The following is a 24,305-nucleotide window of genomic DNA, read 5'->3' on the forward strand; positions in this document are numbered from 1 at the left end:
GGATTTAGCCAATAACTTAGCATTCCATGCTCTCCACCTTGAGTTCAAAATATTTACACTGGAACTAATAAAGTGCTAGTTTCAAATTCAATGAGTGATGTCACAGTAGCTATTTCCATTTTGCATACAGTCTATAGCACTGCATCACTGCAGCCGCTGCACCAATCCGTCTGTCGATCTCCCGCTCCCTTCTCCCATCACTTGTGAACAAGACCCCGAGATACTTAAACTCCTCCACTTGGGGCAGCGTCTCGTCCCTGACCCAGAATGGGCACTCCACCCTTTTCCGGCTGAGGACCATGGCCTCACATTTGGAGGTGCTGATTCTCATTCCCAACGCCCCACCGTCGGGCACAGCCCGAAAAAGGGACATGGGCCCATCTTCCTGCAGGCCCAGCACCCACAGGAGGCACCGTAGGGGTCGGGTGCATCGTGAGTCGGGTGGCAGCCAAGAGCGGAGGTCCTGGCAGACCGATTCCCGGCTACCAAGACAAGACAAAAAAACCCTTCAAAGTAAAATGAGAATTAACCGAGGGAGTCGTGATACAGATGCATGTTCCTAATACCTTACAGGAAGTAAGAAACAGTAAATGGTCTAGCACCTTTCTGCTTCAAGTTTCATTTCCACACAGTGCTTTTATCCATGCTTGAGTGGTTTCTAACAGTCATACAGATTCGTCACCTAGCAGAAGGATGTCTCAGTACATGGGCCGAGGAGTCAGGAATCGAGGAACCTTCTAATTTGTTGATGATAACTCTACCACCTGAGCCACAGCCACTTGTGAGACAAGGAGGTAAGTATGAGACAAGTAAAGATGAGAGAGAGGGAAACACTGAAGGAACTGAACACACAAGAAATAAACTCAAATAGAAACTGAAGTTAAATAAAGGCCAAAGAAACGAGCATTAGAATAGAAAACCATCCAAACAGGCATCTAAAACTCCATAAATTTAATTATAAAAAGCAGAACTTAAAGAAACATGACCAACGGTATCAATAAATGCTGATTTACATAGTACCTGATAATTAGGACTCAAGAGTTTTGACATACTAATCTGCATATTAAAAGAACCTGCCTATTATTGTGAAGGCCTGGACACGGAAATCCGGGCGTGTCCTGAGGCACAGTAACAACAGATCCTTTGGGCCAGACGGGTCGTGGAGTTTGTTCCACTGCATCCTGTGAATGCTCAGTTGGATTGGTATCTGGGGAGTTTGAGTCGAGATGAATGCCCTGAGAGGTTTTGGGGTTTAGTGCACTGTCCTCCTGGGAGAATGCCGCTGCTATGTATAGGTGTGCTTTGTGTGCAACAATGCCAAGGTGGGTGGGTACGTATCAAATTAACCTCAGCATGAATGTGAGGGCCTAAGGTATCCCAACAGATGACCGGTGTTACCGAGAGCTGCTATCATTGTCAGTGGTTGTAATGTTGATCATTTGTTTGGGGGTTTTCCCCTCTGTGCAGGGTTTGGCTTTCACGCAACACTCCAGGAGTGAAATTCACTTTTAAACTTGATGAGCGTTCTCCCATCAGGACTTGAAGGCAAAAACAATGCAGCAGCTTTCTCTGTGAGCCCCGATGAAAGGATTTTTCATCCATAATTAACGAGTAGAGCGGCTGGAAACTTCTGCAATACTGAATCAAAGTGTGAAATCAGACCGCAGCTCCTTGTAGTTTGCACTAACTCTCTGCCACTAGCGTTTCATCAGATACCGTATTTCTGAGTCTGCTCTGATGTTTATATTGGTTTTATGGCAGCATGATTCACCGTTGGTGGAGTGTTTAGTGGGATTCATTGTGGCTGCGTTGCTGTGAGACTAGAATGGAATGAGGCTGTGGGACTGCGTATTGTCTTGGGACTGTCAGAGCAATTCGCACTACTCATTATGAGACACTGCCGCTAATCTATTTCAGGATCTTTGTCATGATGGAGAAGATAAAATCTCCCCTATTGGCCAGCGTGTTAACCACGAGGCTCATTTGTGTCCTAATAGAGTTTGTGTCTAACGTAAATCAAAACACACTTTGAAGCTTTGACATTAGCAAGAAATTATGGTCACCAGCTTAGTTTTAATGTCTTTAATGTAGTCAAAGGAGCTTGCAAAGATATTGATATTACATAACCTACAGTTTATGCTGTTTTTTTTTTTAATACAAACAAATGACCGCAAAAGATTAATGGAAACAAACAACAAAAGCTCATTTGTGCAGTCATAGCTGTGACAGTTTGGGTTTTATTAGCACTGCATCTTTACTGAGTGAGAAAATAATTCACAGGAATTAGCAAACATAAAAATTACAATTTAAAAATTAAAGGCTGTTTTAAGCTTTAGCATTAAATGAATGTCTTTTCCCACAGACCTTCATGGATCTGTGTTGATCAAGTTTATTTTAAACGAATAACCTTTACTTAATAGAGTAAAGCCCTTGATTTTATACATTTAAATATCTGGATTTATACTTTTTAAAAATATTTGTGTTTTTTTTTTTCCAGATTGTGCCAAACTGATTTCGACTTTTTGAGACTTTTAGAGACTTTTAGAGAGTGAAATATCCATATTGGTACATAAGCCAGAATTCTTCATGTAGTTGGCTACAGAGGTTTTAGGACAAGGCTAAATTGACCCGCAGACAAGCTGCTGCTTGTTTGTGGGTCGATCAGCCTTCAGTTTTATCTTCACTAACTGAAAAGCTGCTCTGCTGGTTTGAGGTCAGGTCACTAATTTGTCAGTTGAAGAATATCTCATTTCTTTGCCCCGTGAAACTCTTGGGTTGTTTTTGCAGTTTGCTTCAGGTCATTGTCCATTTGCACTGTGAAACTGCAGCCAATCGGTTTGCAGGGTTTGACTGAATTTGAGCAGCGAGTACAGCCCTGTACACCCCACAGTTCAAGATGTTGCTGCTATCAGCTATCGCATCATCAATAAACTCTAACAACCTATCTTCGCTGGCATCCATATACACTCCGCCATGTTTGACAGATGATGTGCTTCAGATCATGAGCTTTTCTCCACCCATCTTTCTGCTACACGTTCATCTTAGCTTCATCTGTTCAAAGGATGCTTTTATTGGGTTTTTTCCAGCTCTTGTAGATGGTTTCTTTTAAAGTCTGACCTTCTTGTTCTTGAGTCTAACCAGTGGTTTGCACCTTGTTGTAAACGCTCACACCTACCTCCTTGAGCGTGTTTCTGACTTGGTTATATTGATTTGTAAAGTTAGTTTCCTTAACCATAAATATTTCTTGCATCGTGCACTCTAGTTTTCTTCTGTTGTCTTTTGCTGTTGTTTTTTAAGAATGAACCAGATTGCTGCTTGATTGTTTGGCTACTCCTTCAGGCTCCTTCATGTGCACTGACATCTTGTTGGACCTCATGTTTAAAATATAACAATCAAAAGCCATAAAATGCAAATGCAACACTTTGAAATAGCTTCAAATGGAACAAATCTTTCATTTGTCATGAAATAACAGGGGGACAGGCCTCACCTGGTCATTGAACTGCTTGACAGTCAACTGTTCAATTATTTTTCAGCGTTTGATATGACTGTGTATAAAAATAATTGTCATTCCTAAACAATGAATGTAAAATATTTGGTTCAGATTGAATTAAAACTGAATGTCTGCACTTTATTCAAATCTTGATTATTTAATTGAAAATTCCTGGTGGTGGACAGAAAAAACTTACTAAAACTGTATCTTTGTGCAACTCACTATGGAGCTAAATAAGTGATGATACCTTTTCTTAATTAACCCATCCATTCATTACTTTGTGTTTTATAAGTCAACTTCATTAAATCAGTAAATATTGTACAGCATACAGTAAATACTGAGTAAGTTACTGGCAATAGCCCAGAATTAGCATCAGCATCAGTCAACCAATATGTTAGTCTGGTTCTAGATTCGGTAATACGGCTGTGATCAAACTGGTCGAGGTGGTACAGAATATTTATACCATGCAAACACTTATCACAGCACACTTTCTGCAAGAGAGGTAAAACACAATGACTCTTGACTTAAAGGAATGACACCGTCGACATCAGAGACTGAAAAAGAACGAACAAATGAACACACAAACTCGTGAATATTATGCTTTTACTAAGGAAAATACTTTATTTGTTTGAAAGCATAAAGACAGAAAGGCTGGTTTTACACAGAAGCAGCGAGGAAATTCAATTTTATTTGGAAAAAAGTTTTCTGGCGTAACAAAAGGGCAGCGTGCTCATCTCGAGTCTCTGATGATCTTTCTGTTCTGGCAGTGAGAAATGTGTAAAGAGCGTCATTGAAAGCTGACAAATCCATTTCTTGATATTGACAAAGCTTCAAATGCATATTTTGGCTTTACAGTCTGTAGATTTGGTCAAAAACTGTTGTTTTTAATCCTGAGCTGTAAATTACCACGAGTTCTGGGGTTAACTTTAATTTAAAAAGCTTCTGTTACTGATTGGTATCATACAGCTGACGGCAGCAAAGCTCAGACATTTAAAACCTATGTGTAACACACTTGAGGTGGACAGTTAAGACACTTTAAAGTCACTGTGATCTGGAATTAAGCTAAACAGAAAGTCAGGACAAAGCCTGCGGCTAAGACGTCTTACGTTCATAATTTATCAACAGCACAGAGCCCAAAATAGAGTCAGAATGAATAATGGATTGGTTCACAAACTACAGATCCCAGACACATTTAGACGTTCTCATTTATTAACAACTCATATTTACAAAAATAGAAGCTTTTTTTCCCCATTGCTCGAAAGAAATATTTTTGGCAAATGCTGTAAAATAGCTGTAAAAGACTCCTGGAGCTGACAGCTAAAGTGTGCAAGGCAAAAGTGTTGCAGGATTTAAGATAAAAACAAAAAAACATGATACAGAAACTGAATCCGTGGTTTCAACATACTTTTAAATGTCCAATCACATGCTGTTGTTTTTTTCTATTCCAATCTGATTTTACACCAAGAGTCTGATGAGATCGATACCATTCATAGCCACTTTCAGATGAGCTAAACTTTTCGAAGTATGCTAAAACCTCACTAGACAATGCTCAGCGCCAGAATGAGGCCAGCAGTGTCTAAACAGTAAATAAGAAGCAGTTAGCTTAGCTCAAGCTCAATATTAATCATGCAGGTATGACAGTGGTATCAATCATCTCAGTTAGCTCTTTGCATTTTGAGGTCAAATGGGAAAACGTGACCTATAAAGGAACAAAAATAAAATAATTTTGCAGGAAACCACGTCTCAAATATCAGCTTCTGACTGGCACACGGTGACTGTCGTACAAAAAGAACCGAAGACCAGCTAACGGGGTCCCCACGTGCCAAATATGAACGAGAATAACCCACTTCAGGTTGGGTTTGAACATTTCAGTCAGTATTTCCTTGAGGAAATAGAAAGAATGTGAGTGTAGATTGAATATATTGTTTTAACCCAGTTAAAAATGTTACACGAGTGCAGGAACCCCAAGCTAGGCCCTCGAAAAGAAAAAAAAAAGAATATATAAAAAGAGTACAATAAAAATAAAAAGACAAAACACAGTATGAACACAAACAAGTATAAAAATGGGCTGTACGCATTACTGGAATGAAATAAAAACATTTAATAGCAATAAAGAGCAATAAATTTTGAAAAAAAAAAAACATCAACAAAAGCGTCTATAAATATAAACGGTTCTCATCAGTGTCCTGTAAAAAGCCTCACGTGTCATATTTTAATATAATTACCCCTCGAATAAATGCCACACTCTCTTTGAAATTCTCTAAGTGTGATTTTTAAACACAGTGTCTCGAGCCGGATCAATTAAAACAACTACAACTGGTAAGTTGACTCGTGAAAAACTATTCAGTGCAACTTTAGTTCAGAAATTAAGGCAACCAGTGCCCCTCTACTCTTTTTTTATTCCCACCATTACAGTGTATCTGATTAAGCAGAGATGGCATTAAAAAGAATGACCTTAAAATATCAGCAGTGGAAGCTTCTATATGAGGTTTGCTCCAGGACACTGAACCATGCTCCAGAGAGGGGTCAAAGGTCATCGTGGGGAGTAAAGGAGGAAGGATAGGGTTTTTTTTGGTGTGAATTTAAATCTCAGGAAGTCTCATTGACTGTTCTCTCCAGCTCTATCACTTTACTTCTGCTCTCGTTCGTCCTCTGCTCCAGAGACCTGAGAGACACAGAACAACTGGATGAGATTCAGTTCACTACAATAAAGTCTTCTCTGTGTCAGGCTCAAAGGAAGCCAACATATAAGACGCCAAAACTCTGCTGCACCTCAGCAAACGCTTAACCATCCAAACATACAAAGATGGTCTATAACTAAGGCGGATGGGAGCCCCCGCAACAACAAACAAAAAATGTCAATTTTAACTTATATAGCACATTTCATTCTACCTAAACTCAATGTGCTTAACAGAAAATACAAACACAAAAACCTGTGTAGGTTTTCAATGGCTTAAAGCAGTGAAAGCAGCACAATAATACATGAAAACACACACACACACAGGTATTGAGTGTAGGTCTTTGTGAGGAGAAAGGCTCCGAGTCTGTTTTTGAATGTCAGCACAGATGATTGATCTCAGGTCAGCAGGCAGCTTGTTCCAAAGAACAGGACCACAGTCACTGAAGGCCCCCTCAGCACACTTAGGTCTGATTCTAGGAATATAGCACTTTCATTCTACCTATACTCAATGTGCTTAGGGCAGGGATAGCTCAGTAGGTAGAGTGGTTGCCCCATGATCGGAAGGTCGGGCTTCGACTCCACTGATCGGCTACCCTGAGGTACTCCTGAGCAAGGTACCGTCCCTACACACTGCTCCTCGGGCGCTATGGCTGCCCACTGCTTCACTGGGTGAATGGGTTAAATGCAGAGGAGTAAGATTTGTGATTAAAACAAGACTCCCAGTGTGCTCAGAGGAGGTAGTGTTAGTTATTACAGGTCATGGTTATCTGCGTTTACACGAGCATCATAATTAAAATTGTATCTATGGTAAATCTGTGAGAAAAGTGAGGTTTTAATCTTATCGAGAAAGTTAAAGTGGGTGAACTCTTTCTTTTGATCGAGTTCAGGTATTCTGTTTACTCCCAGTACCATCATCATCATCATCATCATCATCATCCGAGTACTCCTCATCGTGCTGTGTGTTTACCTGTGCAGGTGAAGGAGCAGGTTTTTTGACGTCTGTGTGTCGTTGCTTTTATTCCTGAAAGGTGGGTGTGTTTCCATCCTGGTGGGCTCAACCCCGAGTTTCTGCTGCTCTGAGCGGCGCCACGCTGCCATCACGACGGCTGGCGTGTCCTCCCATTGGTCGGGATATTCACCACCCAGGCCGAGGAGGTGCGGCTGTTCGTCTTCGAAAGTCGATAACAGACTCCTCGACTTAACTAAAAGTTGGGGATAAGTGCTTATTAGTGCCTAATTTTTGTGAGGAGAAAGTATGACTGTGTGGTGTCAGGAAAATCATTTTTAGTTCCACACTCACTCACACACCAGCCCACACACACTTTATAACTGTGTAGCACCACATGTTATTGTCTGCCTGGTGAAAAGACTGTGCAGCCTGTGGGTTTGTGTGTGTAAGTGTGTGTGCGTGTGGGCAGGATGGGAGAGGAAACTGAAATTGATTGTTAAGAAAATTATATCTGGTTTCTCTTACAAAAGAAAAAGTGCGTGCATGTGGGAGGAAGCAGAGAGGATGCAGTGAAAGGTCAACGCCACTAATCAGTCTCTGTAGCTGTAGGAGGCATCTGATTAGCAGCAATGTTATAATGGACCACCAAAGTTTAATAGCTGGGAACTAATGATTCATTACAATGGAAACAGCAGGGCAGGTCACTTAAGCTGAAATGACCAGGAAAGGTGACTCGAACTGTGGGTGTGTGTCCACACTCGTCTCAGCTCCACACGCATGAATATACGGCTTCATACGGAAAATGCAAACATTTCTGTGTAATCAAAGTATCAGCGTAACCATGGTGATACTCTGCCTCTGAGAGCCGTTGGACAAATGTACAATTGTATGTTTTTGATGGAAGCAGGAAAAAGTCAGGAACACAAAATGCCATCAACTTTTCTAAAGTTCATCTGAGGTCATCTATCTGCCCTGCCAGCAAAAAGCTGTTTAGCAAACATCTTTGAAAAACATCTGGGGTATTTATTTGTGTTCATATTTTGCTGTTTTGTTCAGTTTTATTTTGACTAGACTATGTCAAGTACAATATATTCATACTTTCCTCTCATATTTACATTAATATTTAACCGTCCCAACAACACTATATTTTTGCATTTACTTTAGGCATGTGATTAGGCTAAATCACGCTGTAACTACGCTGAGTAAGGTGTATTAAACATGTGTATAGAGTGCGGGTTGGTGAGTGTGACTACCTGTAGCTGTGTAGGACTCTTTGACATCCAGCTGTTTGGAAGCGAGGCCCGTTTCAGTGATGGTGGAGCGTGGCGTAAAGCTGCTGGGATAAAAACTCCCCGAAAACAGCGCGAAACACAACACAACCACCTACAGAGAGACAAACACAAAGAGAAGAAGAAGAAGAAGAAGGGTGGAGAGAGGGGAGGGAGAGGCAAATAAATTATGAATCACACATAATGCTACGCTGCTAATGAACGATGGGAGCAGATGTTTCTAATTCAATATTTTAATCAATGTTTCATCAGCACAATCTCTGTTAATACACACACACACACACACACACGCACACACGTACCATTAAGCATGATGATGTCTGGGTGCCAACCATCCTGCAGGACTTGGAAACTTTTCCTGCCACGGCTGCCTGGAGAGACTGCAGCTGCTGCAGGAGAGACCTGTGGAGAAACACACACACACACACAGAGGTTACACACACACACCTGAGTGCATCGTGCATGCTTTTTTCACCATATAGACAGTCTGCATTTAATGTATCGCGTAAAGAGAGTGCAAACCATTACAGCTTAGCACAATAAAACACCTGCCTCACTTTACATTTCTTCCGACTCATTTTTGAACTCGGTGACCACAAAACACACCGACTCCTGGCTTAGAGTTGTTTGTGGGTCTGTGATCTGTGTGTCAACGCTGAAGACTGCCTCGAACATTTTCTCAGTTTTGTCAAAGTGCTGGAAACGGCATTCGCACCACGGGACACCAAAGTATGAGCCCAGTTTCTAAAGCCTCTCTTTACAAAGTGCTAAGAGGGTTAGCTATACAAAAAAAAACAACAACAACAACAACTACACAATGTGTCTAAGCTAGAACTCGTGACCAGAAACCAACAATAGAGCTAAAAACACACAACATAATACCTGACACGGCTAACCCAGTTAACCTCGATCCTTTAAATCTGTTGGTTTTCTATGATTATTTTTAAATTTCCTATCTTGATGTTTTTTGTCAGCTGTTTCTGTCTCTACACTCAGTGTAAGTGTAACTGAATGTAAGTGTGAAATGAAAGCAAACAGCTTAGAACGCACTGACATGACACGATCCATGAGATATTTTTAAAATAAAGCTTAAAATTTAATTTCTCAGGGGAGAAAGGATCAGCTTATCATTTCAGACACACAATGTCTATTCATTGAACAACCTTTCTCCATATTTTTTTAAACTTTTGTTTCTTTATTAATTTTTTAACATGCAAAGACATTGTTATTTGTTATGTGTGTGCTGATTTGTTCTGTTTTGTTTAGAAAAACAAAAAAACATTGTTGTAATCTGAACAGGTTTGCAGACTCTTCTGTACTGCCATCTCCAGGACTGAAAAATGAAGCCACTGTGGAAGCATCAGAAAGCTGCAGTTCCTCATCTGGCCACTTGAGGCCGACTTCCAAAGTGAGTCAGATCCCATAGACTTACATGTTAAAATGTCCATTTTACAGTAGTAATAAGCATGTTTTACAATTTGGGGTTCGATTGATAGTCTCCCTCCCCCACCCCCATCCCCATTCATTACCCCCACCATAAGTGCATGGTGGTGTTTTTATTTTATAAATATTATTTATCCAGATATTGGCTGCTGTGATTTACAGATAGGGGGAGCTGTAGTTGTGTACCGGGCCTCATATTTGCTAATCGGAGTTGCTTAACTGTACCATTCTTCTTTGTTTGTGTTGTTTGAGCTTTTTTGAAAGAATTGCCTTAATGGCACTGAAAACAACAAGGCGGCAAGCTTCAAAATACAGAGTACAAACCCACTGGGTGACTTCATGGTGGCTTCCATCTTTTATATACAGTCTATAAAAGTTATGCAAACTCATTGAATTGTGTGCCCACACATTCTGCATGTTAATGTGAATGATATCGCAGTAAATTACATCAGCATCCTTATTATAAAATCCAGAATTTGCACTTTAGTGAAGAATCTGCTGTTTATTTTTGCACAAGTCAAACATTTTTCTGAAATTTTTCTTTCTCGTTTGCTTCATTAAATAAGGAACTGAGCTTAACGACAACATAAGCTGGCTGTCCAGGTGTCCCAGAATAAAAAACACACACACACACCACGCATGCAACTGGTTCATTAAGTTTTTGACACTGACAGCAAAGCCCACTTTAACCACTGAGTGCAAAACAAGCCCCAGAACAGCTGTGTTCCAGGCAGCTATACTTAACACAGTGCACTCAGTGGGTGCACGCACGGTTTATCCATGCATAACGAGAGCAAACAGCGCTGTCTATCTGATGCAGGGTGAGCTTTTCACATTAAAATAGCCTCATGATTATGCATGGATGCAAAATTGCAGCTGAACACATCCACGGGGAGCTTTTGATTCAGCTCTATTTGCAAATAATAAAAGCGAGTCAGTGTTTCCCCACTCATTCTCCGTGCTTTTCTCAGCTGCACTGCGTGAAATAAAAACAGATGCCTTTAGAGATTCACAAAGACAGAGGGAGAGGGAAAAAAAAGCCAAATCCCCAAGGATGTGTTAAATCCAGCATGCGCCCAGGGAGGGACATTTTTAGGTGTGAACCCGTCCTCCCTCATGACTTTCCTGGTGTTTTGATTGTCACCATCCCAGAGTCTTTATGACACACTTGTCATCGCCTCTGTCGCTCACTCATCTGTGTCGCCACTGACAGAGGCTGAATCTGTAAAGAGCCCAAATAACTGGACTACCACCTCAGTTATCCTTTTGTTTTTGTGCTCGCGTTCTCTAATTCAGAAAAATTCCTCGTTGGAACTGCTGGAAGTGCTTCGTGAAGACAGTTTACTTACCTACCTTAAGCCAAAAGAGGAGGGAGAATTTGATGTTTGACCAATAGGGGCAATTTAAAAGCATCTTGCAGGAAATAATTAACTTCTATGTGGTAATTTTATATTTTTATGTAGTTTCAGAAGTTAAGGATCTAAAATGGGTCCCTTACTGTGCATTAAATCAATCCTATACGAGGTTAAGACTGTGAGTCCGTGTGTGCTGCTCTTACTTGTTTGTACACTCCAGAGTCTCCACTTTCCTGCGCAGCTCGCTGTTTTCGTTGGAGCAGGTCTCCACCCTGTGGTCAGACAGCAGTACTGCAGGGTCAGTGACTGAACGCCGTTCATTCATCAGCACCACTTTCTCCCTGTTCTGACTCTAGCGTGATTTATTTGTAGTTTAAGAACAGCTGCTTTCACTCTGCACACCTCGGTAATGCCGAGATTCACCCTGATGATGTTTGAATGTGGATACTTTAGATGACCTAGCATTTTTTCTAAAAGGGGACACTAAAGTTTATGCAGCATTAATAGCTGTTTGCTATTTGTAGTGATCCTGACATTGTTTTTCACATGAAAGAGGAAAAAAGAAGGACTTACTTCTTCTCCAGAGCATCCATGTACTCCTTCTTCTTCCTGCGACTCTCTTGAGCTGAAATCTGAGAGATGGTGAAGGAAACAGAATCAGAAAAAGTAGAAAAATCAGAAATTCGCCTGACATGACAAATATTTTCTTGTTTTTTGTTAACTATTTTGTTCTAACTTGCAGTAAACATATTCCTAGTCTTTTAGACTCTTTACGGATGATCACGGATGCTTGCTCAGATCATCCAAAACACGAACTGTGCTCTACATCGGCACCTTGTTCTTGATCTTCCTGCGGATCTTCTTAAGTGCCTTCTCCTCAGCTTTGGTGAGCGGGAGTTTGTTGGGAACAGGGTAACCTTCGGCCACCAGCGTGCGGCGCTCTTCCTCGGTCAGGATCAGCGGCCCAGAACCCTGCAGTTTCTACAGGAAACAACAGATAAACGTAAACATTGTTTACAACTTTGTAAAGAGGGAGGATGTCTAAAAAATGCTTGTGAATTTTACACTATAACTTCTTTTTTGGCACGATAGTCTGCACATATACATTAGGTTGTAGAAGGGATGTGAAAGGAGTGGAAAAGGTGGAAAGTCCAGTAATATTCATGGATTGCAGAGCAAAAACAGCAGGAAAATTATGCAAAAAACCCCAGTTATTTTAATTACATCAGCTGGAAACACGTTACTCTGCTATTCTGCTCTCTTTGAGGTTTGATGGGCTTTTAAAATTTCCTTTAATCTTACATGAGGAGCGGTGAGCAGAGGCGAGTTGGAGAGGGAGGACGAAGCACCTCGTGGTGACACCTTCAGGCCAGCCTGGGATGGAGGGGGGCTGGTGGGGGATGTGGGGCAGGAGAGGCCAGGCACGGCGTGAACGGGGCTTTGGCTGCCCTCTGAGTCACTGCTGTGGGAACTCGGGGGAGTGGGAGGCATCTGTAGAGACTCCAGACCTAAAACACAGCGGCTGGATTGTTAGCTATTCATTCAGTCTCAGAGAAAACAGAGAAAAATTATAAAAATTTAAATTTAGAAACCATTTTTGATGCTCAGGGGTTTTCAAACTCAGCTGTGAGGTATTTAAACAAATCACCAGCAGGGGTCCTCGTAGCACACCATTACAGAAGTGCAGCAAGTGGAAAGAGAGGAGAGGAAAGAACTGACCTTTTGGTGAGAGATTGAGGAACTGGTCCACTTCATGAGGCTCCAGTTTAATTTTAGGGCTGATTTTCTCCTCCTTTATCTTCAAACAGAGGAAAAGACAAACAGGAGGTGTTAAAATGTTACAAACATTAAAAAGAAGAAGAAAAGAGCACGAATATCTGATTTAACCATCGTTTCTCACCTTGATGACTTTGCTCTGGTTCACTGTGACCTGAACTGAGGTGGCAGCAGGGGCCAGGGCCGAACCCTCGGACGTTTGGGCCCCCTCACTGGTGGCCAGAGAGAGGGAGAGCGTGGGGAGCAGGGAGGGAGTCTCACACAGGAGGCTCTCAATGGCTTCCTCCTGCTCCATAGGCCACTCGGCTGAATCGCCATCGGACTCAGCTGCAGAGGAGGCAAAGCGTGCTCCTGTTAGTGCTCTTTACCAATGAGATTAGATTAGATTAGATTAAGGTTTATCTACCACTGCACACAATAATACCAACACTTACCAACAACAGTAGCAGAGCAGCTCCATAAATATTACGGTAAAGGGTAACAAATACTGGTTTATAGAGCATTAATGCTTCATTAGCAATCTTAACTTTTGAGTTTTAACTTTTGTTTAAAGTCCTTTCACAATAAAAAGCTATAAAAGCCTTGATAAAGCAGATTTAGTGGTAAGATGCTGTTTGACTGTTTTCTGTCTTTTATTCTTTCTTCTTCTGATTCTGGTCTGATTCTCAGTGTGATGACGTGAGAATCAAAGCAGGGATTTTACATCACGAGCCACATATTTTGAATTTAAGTGGGCCAGACCAGCGAGACTCCACTTTCTCCCAGTGAAGTTCATTTTAACTACACTTTTAATCCCAGCGATAGGATTTGTATCAAAAAATAAAAAGTCTTTAAAACCAACAGCTGTGATTAATAATCACTGTGAGCTTGAGGACAAGCACCCCGGTGCTTTTGATTGGTTGTCCTTTAAAGTCACAATCTTTGTGTTGGCATCTCACCTGCTTCGCTGCCGTGCTCTCCGGTCAGGTGTGACAGGGGTGACTGGGGTCGGCTGTCACCGCACAGCGAGTAGCTGTGCTCAGCGGTGATGTGGGGCGGAAGAGGGGAAGACGGGGACAGGTCGGCGTCGTCGTCTTCCTCCATGGACTCCACCGAGTCTCTCCCCCCGGACAGGAAGGGGTCGCTGAGCAGCTGACCCAGCAAAGCATCCTGGGAGAGGTCGTCCAGCAGCTCGGAGAAGTGCTGCAGGGAGGAGAAATAAAGCACTATGAATTTTCAGAGGATGTTTAATTTGAACTCCTGTCACAGACATGCAGGAGGAATCAGACAGATAATTACATAAAGCCACATCGTCGGGAGCCTACGACCGTCAGTCTGTAATTACAGACTATTAAACTCTTTATTGGCACCTTGCCTTGAGGTTTCCCTCAGCTCTCCCTCAGAGAAGACTAAAGCAGCCAATCAAATACTCAAACCTCTCCCCCACTAATCACAGCTTCTCTTTCAGTGTGTGTTTGATTCTCAGTGTGGTGACACATTTACCAAACACATACAGAAGTTTGCAGACAAGCCCTCTTCCTCCCAGCCTTTGATCCCCCATCATCACATTCCTTATCTCCTAGGCAGGTGAGCATGTGTAGATCCCCCCCTGTGATTGGCTGTTATGACTTTAACAAAAGGCAGCCAAAGCAAAGTATGCTGGAGATTAGGCCTTCCTCTGCTCCTCTCAGCATGCAGAAAACATGCAGACTAGACCTCCAAGTTCAACAGTTTTGGTCCCCAAGACAAAGGAAAACAGAACATTGATGTCTTATCCTATCAGATAAACCCAAACATACTCAGTTTAAAGCAATAAACAGTAGATAAAACCATGAAGTCCTCACTTTGCAGTCGCTATTATACAACAAATGTTGTATAATGTTTCTAGAAAAACCACCAACCAGTTTATATCCGGTCTGTCCAGAAACACTACATGTACATGTATGAAGGGATAATTGAAGCAATTTAAGAGAAATGGAAGTGTACACGGGTTCAAATATGGACGTCGATGCCAAGAAGCCACAAACTTTAAAAGGTGGATATCACCGATTCAAAAGTGAAATAGAATCACAATGTTCTGTTCTGAAGTTATTATACCATGTAGTTAAAGTGTTTTTGCAGAACATTTGCAGAACGTTATAATGTCGTTCGTTTCTGAGTCGGTGCCAGGATTCAGAAAACATCATTCGTCCTGCTACAGCAGTCGCCGGCATGGAGGCAGTTATCGTTTCAGCCAAACTAAACTGTGAAATAAGATAAAACTGCATTACTTTCATTCAATATAAAATAAAGTAACTGGTAATAAAGTTACTGTAAGTCTGTTTGAATATAGTCTACCCTTGGTGCCTCTGTTTTGTTCCGCACTGAGCTCGGCTGGAAAAGCTCCCTCCTCCCCTCAGTTCTGCAGCACACTTACAGTGATATTCATCCACGCTCTACCCTTACTCACTCACTCATAAATAAAAGCTATTTAAAGCAGTTTAATCTGGAAATAATCTTGTGTTTTTTAAGGTCTCCCATCCCCTGTCACAGTTATCAAGCCGGGCTATGAAAGCAGGCAGGCCTGATTTATATATGTTAGCAAAACACTTATTCAATGCATAAAAATTGCTAAGAGGAAATTAAGATTACAAAGATTATGAAAAAATATAGGCCATTACTTTTATCATGTGTGCAGTTTTTCGTCCTTTTTAGATTTATTTATTAACTCGTCATATTCAGTTTGGGGAAAAAACTGGCAAAAAACATAAGTACCCGAGTAGGTGGGTAACTCTTTTCCTCTTGTGTTGCCTCCCGTGGGTAACGCTTGTTTCTCTTTTCTTTTCTGGAATTGGCACAAGGAGTTCACCGGCATGTACAAACATGTGATTTATTTTGACAAACACGTCTTTTTCTTACTTTTAAATCCTAAATCCCCTGCAGTTTTGTCACTGATGAACTTCCGTACATGTTTATCTCCTTGTGGTGTTACTGTCTGCTACGCTTTCTATTTGAGATGTTTTATTGCTCTTATATATCATTGTATCATTCTTTTAAGAAACAGAAATGATGTACAGTTACCCTCAGGGATCGCATACATTTCAAACTCAAAGCTACATTTTTCCAGCCCTGTCCTCGCTTGAACTCGCTGCTTCAAAAACATTTGTGATGCAACTTCTAGTTCTGCTGGGACACAAAATAAGAAGCAGGTTTCCAATTGCAGTTTCAGCTACATGGGACTCGGCCAGTGTGAGAGAAGAAAACCATTTAAATTAGAGACACGTGAAGAGCAAGACGAGGAAAACAACCTATTACGACACCGATGGTTTGGACAAACTGTTATAAAACAACAAAACAGACAACAAAAAAAGATGTATACATGAATGAGAAGAGGGATAAAGAGAGAGTGAAATCAAGATGCAGGAAACGAGGAAAGAGGAGGAAGGTGGACGACCAAATGCCAAGCATGCGGCTTCGATTACAGTCTGAGAAAGAGAGAGCTTAACTTCTAGCATTTTCTCCCACATGCACAAACACAGAGGCTTGAGGACGGCCCTTATAGGGCAGCATACAGAGGTCATTTCACTGTGTGTGTGCGTGTGTGTGTGTAATGCAAACAGCGACAGCACACCGTGAATCTATTCAAGAGGGAAGACAAATATTTACACATTTATACACCCGTGGGTTCTATTTTAACCTCCAGAACAGCGCATATAAGTGGAAACAACCCATTATATCAACATATATTACTGTGTGTGTGTGTGTGTGTGTGAGTGAGAGAGAGAGAGAGAGAGAGAGAGAGAGAGAGAGAGAGAGAGAACGTGAACAACTGTGCACACTGTAGACAAACATTTACAGCTTTACCCTCATTCCAGCATCTCCTGGCAGCAGCAGCATTACCAAGAGGCATCTTATTACTTTAAACCATTTTAAACAAGTAAACACATAAAACACTGACAGATCTGGGTGTTAATTACAGTAATAATAGTCATTTTAAATATAAATAATAATGATAACGCTACAGTTCAAAGACTATCCTCATTTCTATTTACAGCGATTTATATTTGGCGGTATGACTTTGTTCTGGGACCTCCCTGTCCTTGTATACCACGAGCAAGCAGCGAGAGTCAGAGTGTAAAAGCAGGCATCGCTGACAACATACATGACTTTGATAGAGTCAGAAAAACATGAAAAGAAAGATCTGGGGTTGAAGGTGGGTTGAAAAGTGGCTTGCAGATGCACAGCAACTGTAGTGAGGCTATATCTGCTGAACCAAGATTCCTAAAACATAGAAATTAAACTGTATTTTTGTACTTTTACACAAATTTTAGATTTGTATAGATTTTAGGATTATCATACTAAGAATTTTGACGATACGAGGTTCATTACCTTAAACATAATCACATCTAACATAGTAGCTTAAGCCATGTGACTGCGTTTATTTTAGCATAATGTCAGCATATTGCTTCCTACAAAAAAGTGTGTGTGTTTGTGTGAGACAGGGGGGTGACAAAGCATTAAAATCACAATAAGGCCCGAAAAAAAAAAAACTTAAAAAAACAGTGGGTGTGTTTTTTTAGCTTTCAGGGAGGAGGAGTAATTACATACGGAGCAAATCCATGTTTACAAGAGAAGGTCTGGTTTATGGGACATCTGATACCACCCCAATATCACAATGACACTGAAACAAACTAAATAAAATAAATAAATAAATAATCAGCTTTTATTGCCTTAAGTTTAGTTTAAAAAATATCAATAAAAAAACATGGAGGCTCAGAAACAAATATATCCTCCTCTTTCTGGAGAACAGGAAATGGGAGAGGTCCAACTCCGCCTGCTTGAAAACAGAACCACACCAAAGGCACACAGTGAGGCTTTATGAGCTCCCTGTCATTTCTGCTGTGGGAGTTTGTGGTCATGGTTGTGTGTGAGACTGGGCTGCAGCATAGGTCACTGGCCGGGTGTAGCTCATCACGCACAACAGAAACCTCTTTGTCCCCTGCATCCCAACAGAGAGGTGTAATTTAGGGCTGGCTGTAACCCGACGCTCTCCAGCTGGGAAACAACCACGAGAGCTGAAGCCAAAATGGGAAAATTGGGAGATTACACTAGAACTAGAGCAAGAATCAGCAGGTTACTGACTCATCTGAGGGAGCAGGGGTGATAATAAAGAGGCTGCCCTCATATTTTTTATAATAATGTTTCTAATGTAACACGCAGAAACAAGCAGAGGACTCAGCTGACGGCGCAGATCGCAATCTTTTAATTGAAGTCGCGATGAAATCTGTCAGTGGAGGCGGAAATGAAGACAGATAATGTCTCGAGCTGTGATGAGACATCAGTGCCGTCCGCAGAAATCCCCTGTCATCCAAAGAGAGAGACAACACAGCCAGCAGCCGCACAATATTTTTCATATATCAGGATCACATCAAAGGAAACGGGATGAAGACAAAGCACCAAACTGGGACACACGAGCTAGATAAACACTTTGGAGTTTGAGCTGTTTCAAATTGACTGTGACTGTGTTAGATTAATGCCAACAGGCTAAAGAGTTTCTTCACTTTACACCAGAAGTGGCACGCAGACAGCACTGTGGAGACAGACCATAACACTGATATCTTTACAGCTGTTTACTTCACATATGGCTAGTGACCAGTCAGCGAACCCTCTGGCAACCACCTGTTGCTAAGGGAAAATGTGTACTCCTCTACCGGTTGGCAACATGTTGGTAGAATTTGCTGATATTGCTTTGCTAGTAGTTTGCTTGGAGGATGGCAACTTGTCTGAAAACAGTCACCAACTGCTTGCAGAATGAAACTGAGAAAAGTTCACCTTCAAAATAAAGGTTGTGCCTTACCGCTGCAACCAGAATCTTTCAAAGGGCGCAACTTTTACTTTGAAGGCAGAGATACTGCATCTTGAGTTGCACTTTTTCAAGATTTGGCAAATAGCTGGCGAGTGTTTACAGAAATCGGCGTCTTCAGTGCAAACTACAGGAGATTGTAGCTTGTTGGTGACTAAAACAATCACAAGGAAGTTTTTGACCCAGCTCTATCTTTGTCAGCAACCATTTCCCAACCATCAGGGAAAAGCACATTTTTTAGAACATTTAGTATTTAGTACATATTTAGTACACTCTGATGTACTAAATATGTACTAAATAGGCATTCACTCATATGAAATTTGGCTCAGTTATGTGCTTTTGGTTTGAGTTACTACTTTACACCTCAGTAGCAACTGCTAGCATGAGTAGCAACTGCTAGCATGAGAGCTAACATAGCACAAAGAAAGCTGAACATCAAAGCAGTTTGGCTTTTTAGAAACGTAAGAAAGTTTAAATCAAGCATAAAACGATAATCCCAGCATCTTCATCACAATGAGGAATATATCTTATTAATTTAATACTGAGTACCAGTAATGGCTGATACATGACTCCAAGACCAACTGAAAATGAGCCACAGCAACCCTACATCTAAATGTTAGAAAATAAAATAAAACCAGTGGGATTTAAGAAATATCCAGTCCACTGCACACTAGCCAGTTGCCAGGCAGAACAGCGAGCGGTAAGCCTCGACATCTGTGTTGATCACCGGTTAGCAGCTAATTTAACAGAGGGAGGAGAGGAATGTGCTTCCCTGTCTGTAATTCTTCTGTAAAGTACGATGTGCATCTGTTTTAACCCTTAATGAGCAGATCCTAAAGCTCGAGGAAAGTTTGATGATGTCCCCTCCTCCCCTTAAAGCCCAAACCAGATGCCTACAAACTATAAATCACACTAAAACCACACAGGCCCCACCGTCCCCCTCCTCTAGTGTGTGTCCAGCTGACTGACTGAGTGTGTTTGTGTGTGTACCTTGCCCTGGACTCAGCTGTGTGTACTTTTGCTGATGACAGCCTAATAAAGTAAACGCGTCTGTGTATCAGCACCAACTGAATGACTCAATAGTTTGATGTGGATCCCGATTATCTGTCCCGGTCGCTTTACTGTCACTAATAACCAACACGTGTCCAATTATCAACCGATAACCAGTGCGAAAGGTTGAATGAAGACCTGAACTTTCATCTGCAGGAATCTTCTATCTGACTAACGCATCATTTTGTTATCGTGTCTGCTATGCCGTCATTAAGAGATAGAGGAGAAAGCTTCGCTTCTCTAACTTCACTTTCCCCACTTGCTCTCAAATTCTCTTAAAATCCAGTTCCCCCACCCTCTAGTTTGATTCTCCTAATGTGGGCCCTCTGGTGAAATTCCCAAAACACTTTGAATATTTGGATATTTGGTCCTCAGCCGCTGTGGTAACAGCACTTTAGCAATGAGTGAAACTCCCCCCTGGAATGATAACAATGTGTACAAGCAGTTTTAACACTTAGCTAAAGTGTGCACACGTGCACAGCATTTATCAGCCAAAGAGCAGAGATTGCTCTCCACTAAGTACAACCTTTAAACACTCATCGATGACCTCAGAAGCAGTCTGTCACACATGACACTGATAATGATGTGAATAATATTTGTGCACGCCTGCCATTTTTAATCTAAAAAAAATCCAACTGCCCCCTACAAATCTTTTATTTTTTACATTATTTTATTAAAGAAAACTTTTTGGCTTAAAAGGCTTATTATGTTTTAAAGTTTACACTCGTAATCTGCCTTTCATGCACACGTTTGACCAAAGACAAATGTAGAAAGTGTTCAAGCCTCTGATGAGTATGAACTATGTGCTTTATTGTGTTTCATTTCTCCTTAGTACTTATCGCCCCAGGAGATCTTTGAGGTCAGCCGACCTGATGCTTTTAGATGTTCCCAGGTATAAATTAAAGACAAAGGGAGAGAGAGCGTTTGCTGTGGCTGCACCCAGACTGTGGAACAGCTTACCTCCTCACGTCAGACTCTCCAAAAGCCTAGAAACTTTTAAAACCGCTCTTAAAACTCACCTCTTTTCACTGGCTTTTAGAAAGGTTTAATTTATTTGTTTTATTTATTTTAATTTTATTTTTATCAGCGAGGTGTTACTACGAAATTGTGTTCTATTGTATTTTTATCTGTATCTACTGTACAGCACTTTGGTCAGCCTTGGTTGTTTTTAAATGTGCTCTATAAATAAACTTGACTTGACTTGACTTGACTTACGATGTCCAGTGAGTAAAGGATGGTAACCACTGGTAACCCTCGTTCATCACTAAAAAAAAATGAGCTTTTAAAACTTTTCTACAACCCCAGTTCCAAAAAATGTGGGAAACTTCCTAAAACTTAAATAAAAATAGAAAGAAATCATCTTCTGTCCTAATAAACCCAAATATTATTCACTGTTAAACACAGAAAACATATTAAACTGGGACAAATTTATAATTTCAAGAGACATGTCTCACAAAAAAGCTGAGACTTGGGAACAAAAGGCCAGAAATGCAAAAAGTACTATAAAGAGCAGACGTGCACCAATCTGCAAAAACTGTGTCTACAAACTGTGGAACAATTTCAAAATAATGCTCCTCAATTATTTCATTATCTACATTACACAATATCATCAAAAGATTCAGAGGATCTGGAGAGCTGGAGGTTTCTTCCTGTTAACAGGGAGTTTTTTCTTTATGCTTGCTATGGAAACTGAAACGCACATAAGATCACCTGGAAGTATTGCATAAAGTCAAAACAACAGCATTATTATCAAGGTACCTTACATTCTCCTGCTGGAGAGATTACGGTAAATACGGTAGTTGTGGCTAGACTACTGAGTCCTATTCGTTTATCATGAATCTTTCAGAGCCAATCAGCTCAAATTTGTTTGGTTAAGGCCGTTTAATCTGCAGTGAAATAAACTATTAACAACTGAAAATGTGAATCACAGCAGTCACACCTGACAAGCCTGGAAAGATCTCATTTAAAAAAGGGAATGAGACAGGGAATGATTCTCTGCAGTTACATTTTAGTGAGTCACCAAACACAACTAGTTGCCTGAAGACTGAGACAAATCCCTGCATGCTATTATCAAACCAAAAACAAACTGCACTGGATCAGGCCAACAAAAATGTCTTTCAGAACAGATAAATTAGTTTAATTAGATAAACGTGATGGTTAGCAGGATCATAAATCAGTCTGGAACCACTTTAAACCTGTCTCTGCAGCACTGGGCTTGATCTGTCCACGCTGTGGCATTGATACTGTCTGTGTTAGCACAACAAGACAAATCACAGACCTTGGAGAGGTTCGGCTATCTGGATCTTATCTGAGGGGGGAGGTGGCAGTAGCAGGTGAGCCCAGCACTGAGCCCACATGTCCAGACAGCCGTAAGAACTCACAGGATGCAGCTTCCATCACTTTTAACAAACTGTTTGACGTCAAACAAGCGATACAGTTCACAGAGATCCACCTGTTTAAGCTTCATCCGCAGGCACACAAACACACAGCCGTCTCACCACAGCCACGAGGGAATTTGAAGAGATGTGAAGCTCGGCCAGGAACGACCTTGTTTGACAAAAACCTCTTCATTCCAAGAGAAACACGATCCGGTTCTCACACCGATAAGGACATAGAGACACTCCCTGACCCAGATTCCCGACTTCGATCCCAGCTTGATTCGCTAACCACCCCCCCTTTTGGTAATCAAAGGTGCAGCGAGTGCACCAGGGGATAAGAGAGGATAATAACAGAGGAAGGCAGAAAACCAGCAGCTGTCAAGGATGCCTGGATGATTAGAAGCACAAATAATGACTATTTTCATTCAAATTCAAACTTTTTCAGCTTTTCTAAACAGTCATGGGTACTTAAAACTGAAAGAAATGTTACAGGATGCCAAAACCTCTAAAATATTAAATTTATTATCATTTAAAACAAAGAACTAGAAGTTATCATTTTTAAAACTTTATCAATTTAATCCTCCCTCAAACACAAAACCTTTTGGTTCATTATTTGGGGTTTTTGGCCTCTAACCTCACAGTTTCCATCCTTACTGCTCTAATCAGCTTATTTCCATTCACAGGAGGCTGTTATCAATTACAAAGCTTTTAAAATCTGACGAACTGCCCAGCACTGAGCAGCACAGTTTTTTTTTATAGTTCTTCTGACTGCTGAAAGAAGCACTTTTTGTATGTCTGCACTGCAGGAACTGCCACTTAAAGCTTTTGGGGCTTTTTTACTTCCAGCCTCGGGTTAGGTACACGCTGAGCCTCTGAAGCAGGACTGTCCCAAACATGATGGTAATTTATAGGATAGCACAAGTTTTTAAAAGCCTCTGTACCGGATTTTTTAAGCATGTAAACAAAAGCTTTTAACCATTCTCCCCACAAAAACAACATCTGACAACCTCAACTCTACCCTTAATGACAAGTTTTGACAGCTCAGTATGAATCAATAACGACATGGTTTGTCGACCATTAGAATAGTTTCCGGGTTTTTACGAGGGTAGGAGGGGGCAGAGATCCCCCTGGCTAACTGATCCAAACCCACTCACTCTGTCTTGGAAGCAGGCTGGAAATATGAGCTTCAGGGATTACTCCTCGTAGGCTTTCAAGAGGTAAAGAGTTAACATTGGCCTTGCAGAATGTGAAACAAAGCACTAAGAGGTGGACTGACAGTGAAATCCCTTATTGAGAGTATATGAAACAGATTAAAAAACAACCAGTAGGCAGTGAGGACAGAAAAAAAATATCAGCCAATCACATGAGAGCAACTCAGTGACTTTGAATGTTTTGGAATTGTTGTCAGGCAGGCTGGTCTGGAGGGTCTAGTGGGGTTTTCCCACATGAACATCGCTAGGGATTCCTGAAAATGGTCGAAAAAGTAGAAAATATCCAGTGAGCGGTTCTCTGTGAATAATGCCAGAGGTCAGAGGAGAATGACCAGATTGGTCCTTCCCTTTATGACAGTGCATCGATCTTCCAGTGGCTGCTTCCAGCAAGATAACACAACACGAACCACAGACCATCTCAAACTGGCTTCTTGAACACTAAGTTCTCTGAACTCAAATGGCCTCCACAGTCACCAGATCTCAGAGCACTTTTGGGATGTGGTGGAACGGGAGATTCACATCATGGATGTGCAGCGACTGTGTGATGCTCTCATGTCAACATGGACCAAAATCTCTGAGGATTGTCTCCAGCACATTGTTGAATCCCTGCCACAAATCATTAAAGCAGCTCTGAAGGTAAAAGGGGTCTGACTTGGTACTACCAAGGTGTAGTAAGGGGTAAATGCTCATGCAATTCTTCTGATCAAATAATTGTTTCAACCTAAAAATAACTAACGGCTTCTGAAAAGAGAGGATTTACTCTACTTTTTATTCTATTTTCGTGTGTGATGAGCACTTTTAACATTTTACAGGCTACATAACCAAACAATTGGTTTACGATATAGTTGACTGAGTAATTTAAG

The 24,305-nt window shown here is 41.2% G+C and overlaps 1 protein-coding gene across 1 annotated transcript in view; it reads right to left on the reverse strand.

The window, feature by feature from the left end:
- Positions 1 to 4,094: 4,094 nt before the first annotated feature.
- The window catches only part of creb3l2 (cAMP responsive element binding protein 3-like 2), a 36,017-nt gene continuing 15,806 nt past the window's right edge, over positions 4,095 to 24,305 (reverse strand). The window contains exons 2-12 of the mRNA XM_005747232.1: positions 13,921 to 14,164; positions 13,107 to 13,309; positions 12,926 to 13,004; positions 12,509 to 12,714; positions 12,041 to 12,187; positions 11,780 to 11,838; positions 11,410 to 11,478; positions 8,711 to 8,810; positions 8,373 to 8,502; positions 7,138 to 7,372; positions 4,095 to 6,155 (exon numbers count right to left, since the gene is read on the reverse strand). Coding sequence (XP_005747289.1) covers positions 6,080 to 6,155; positions 7,138 to 7,372; positions 8,373 to 8,502; positions 8,711 to 8,810; positions 11,410 to 11,478; positions 11,780 to 11,838; positions 12,041 to 12,187; positions 12,509 to 12,714; positions 12,926 to 13,004; positions 13,107 to 13,309; positions 13,921 to 14,164 — 1,548 coding nt within the window. The 3' untranslated portion in view covers positions 4,095 to 6,079. The remainder of the gene's footprint in view (positions 6,156 to 7,137; positions 7,373 to 8,372; positions 8,503 to 8,710; positions 8,811 to 11,409; positions 11,479 to 11,779; positions 11,839 to 12,040; positions 12,188 to 12,508; positions 12,715 to 12,925; positions 13,005 to 13,106; positions 13,310 to 13,920; positions 14,165 to 24,305) is intronic.

This window comes from Pundamilia nyererei, unplaced genomic scaffold, assembly GCF_000239375.1.
Source record: "Pundamilia nyererei isolate P.nyererei 1_Seehausen unplaced genomic scaffold, PunNye1.0 scaffold00192, whole genome shotgun sequence".
NCBI classification, from domain to species: Eukaryota; Metazoa; Chordata; class Actinopteri; order Cichliformes; family Cichlidae; genus Pundamilia; species Pundamilia nyererei.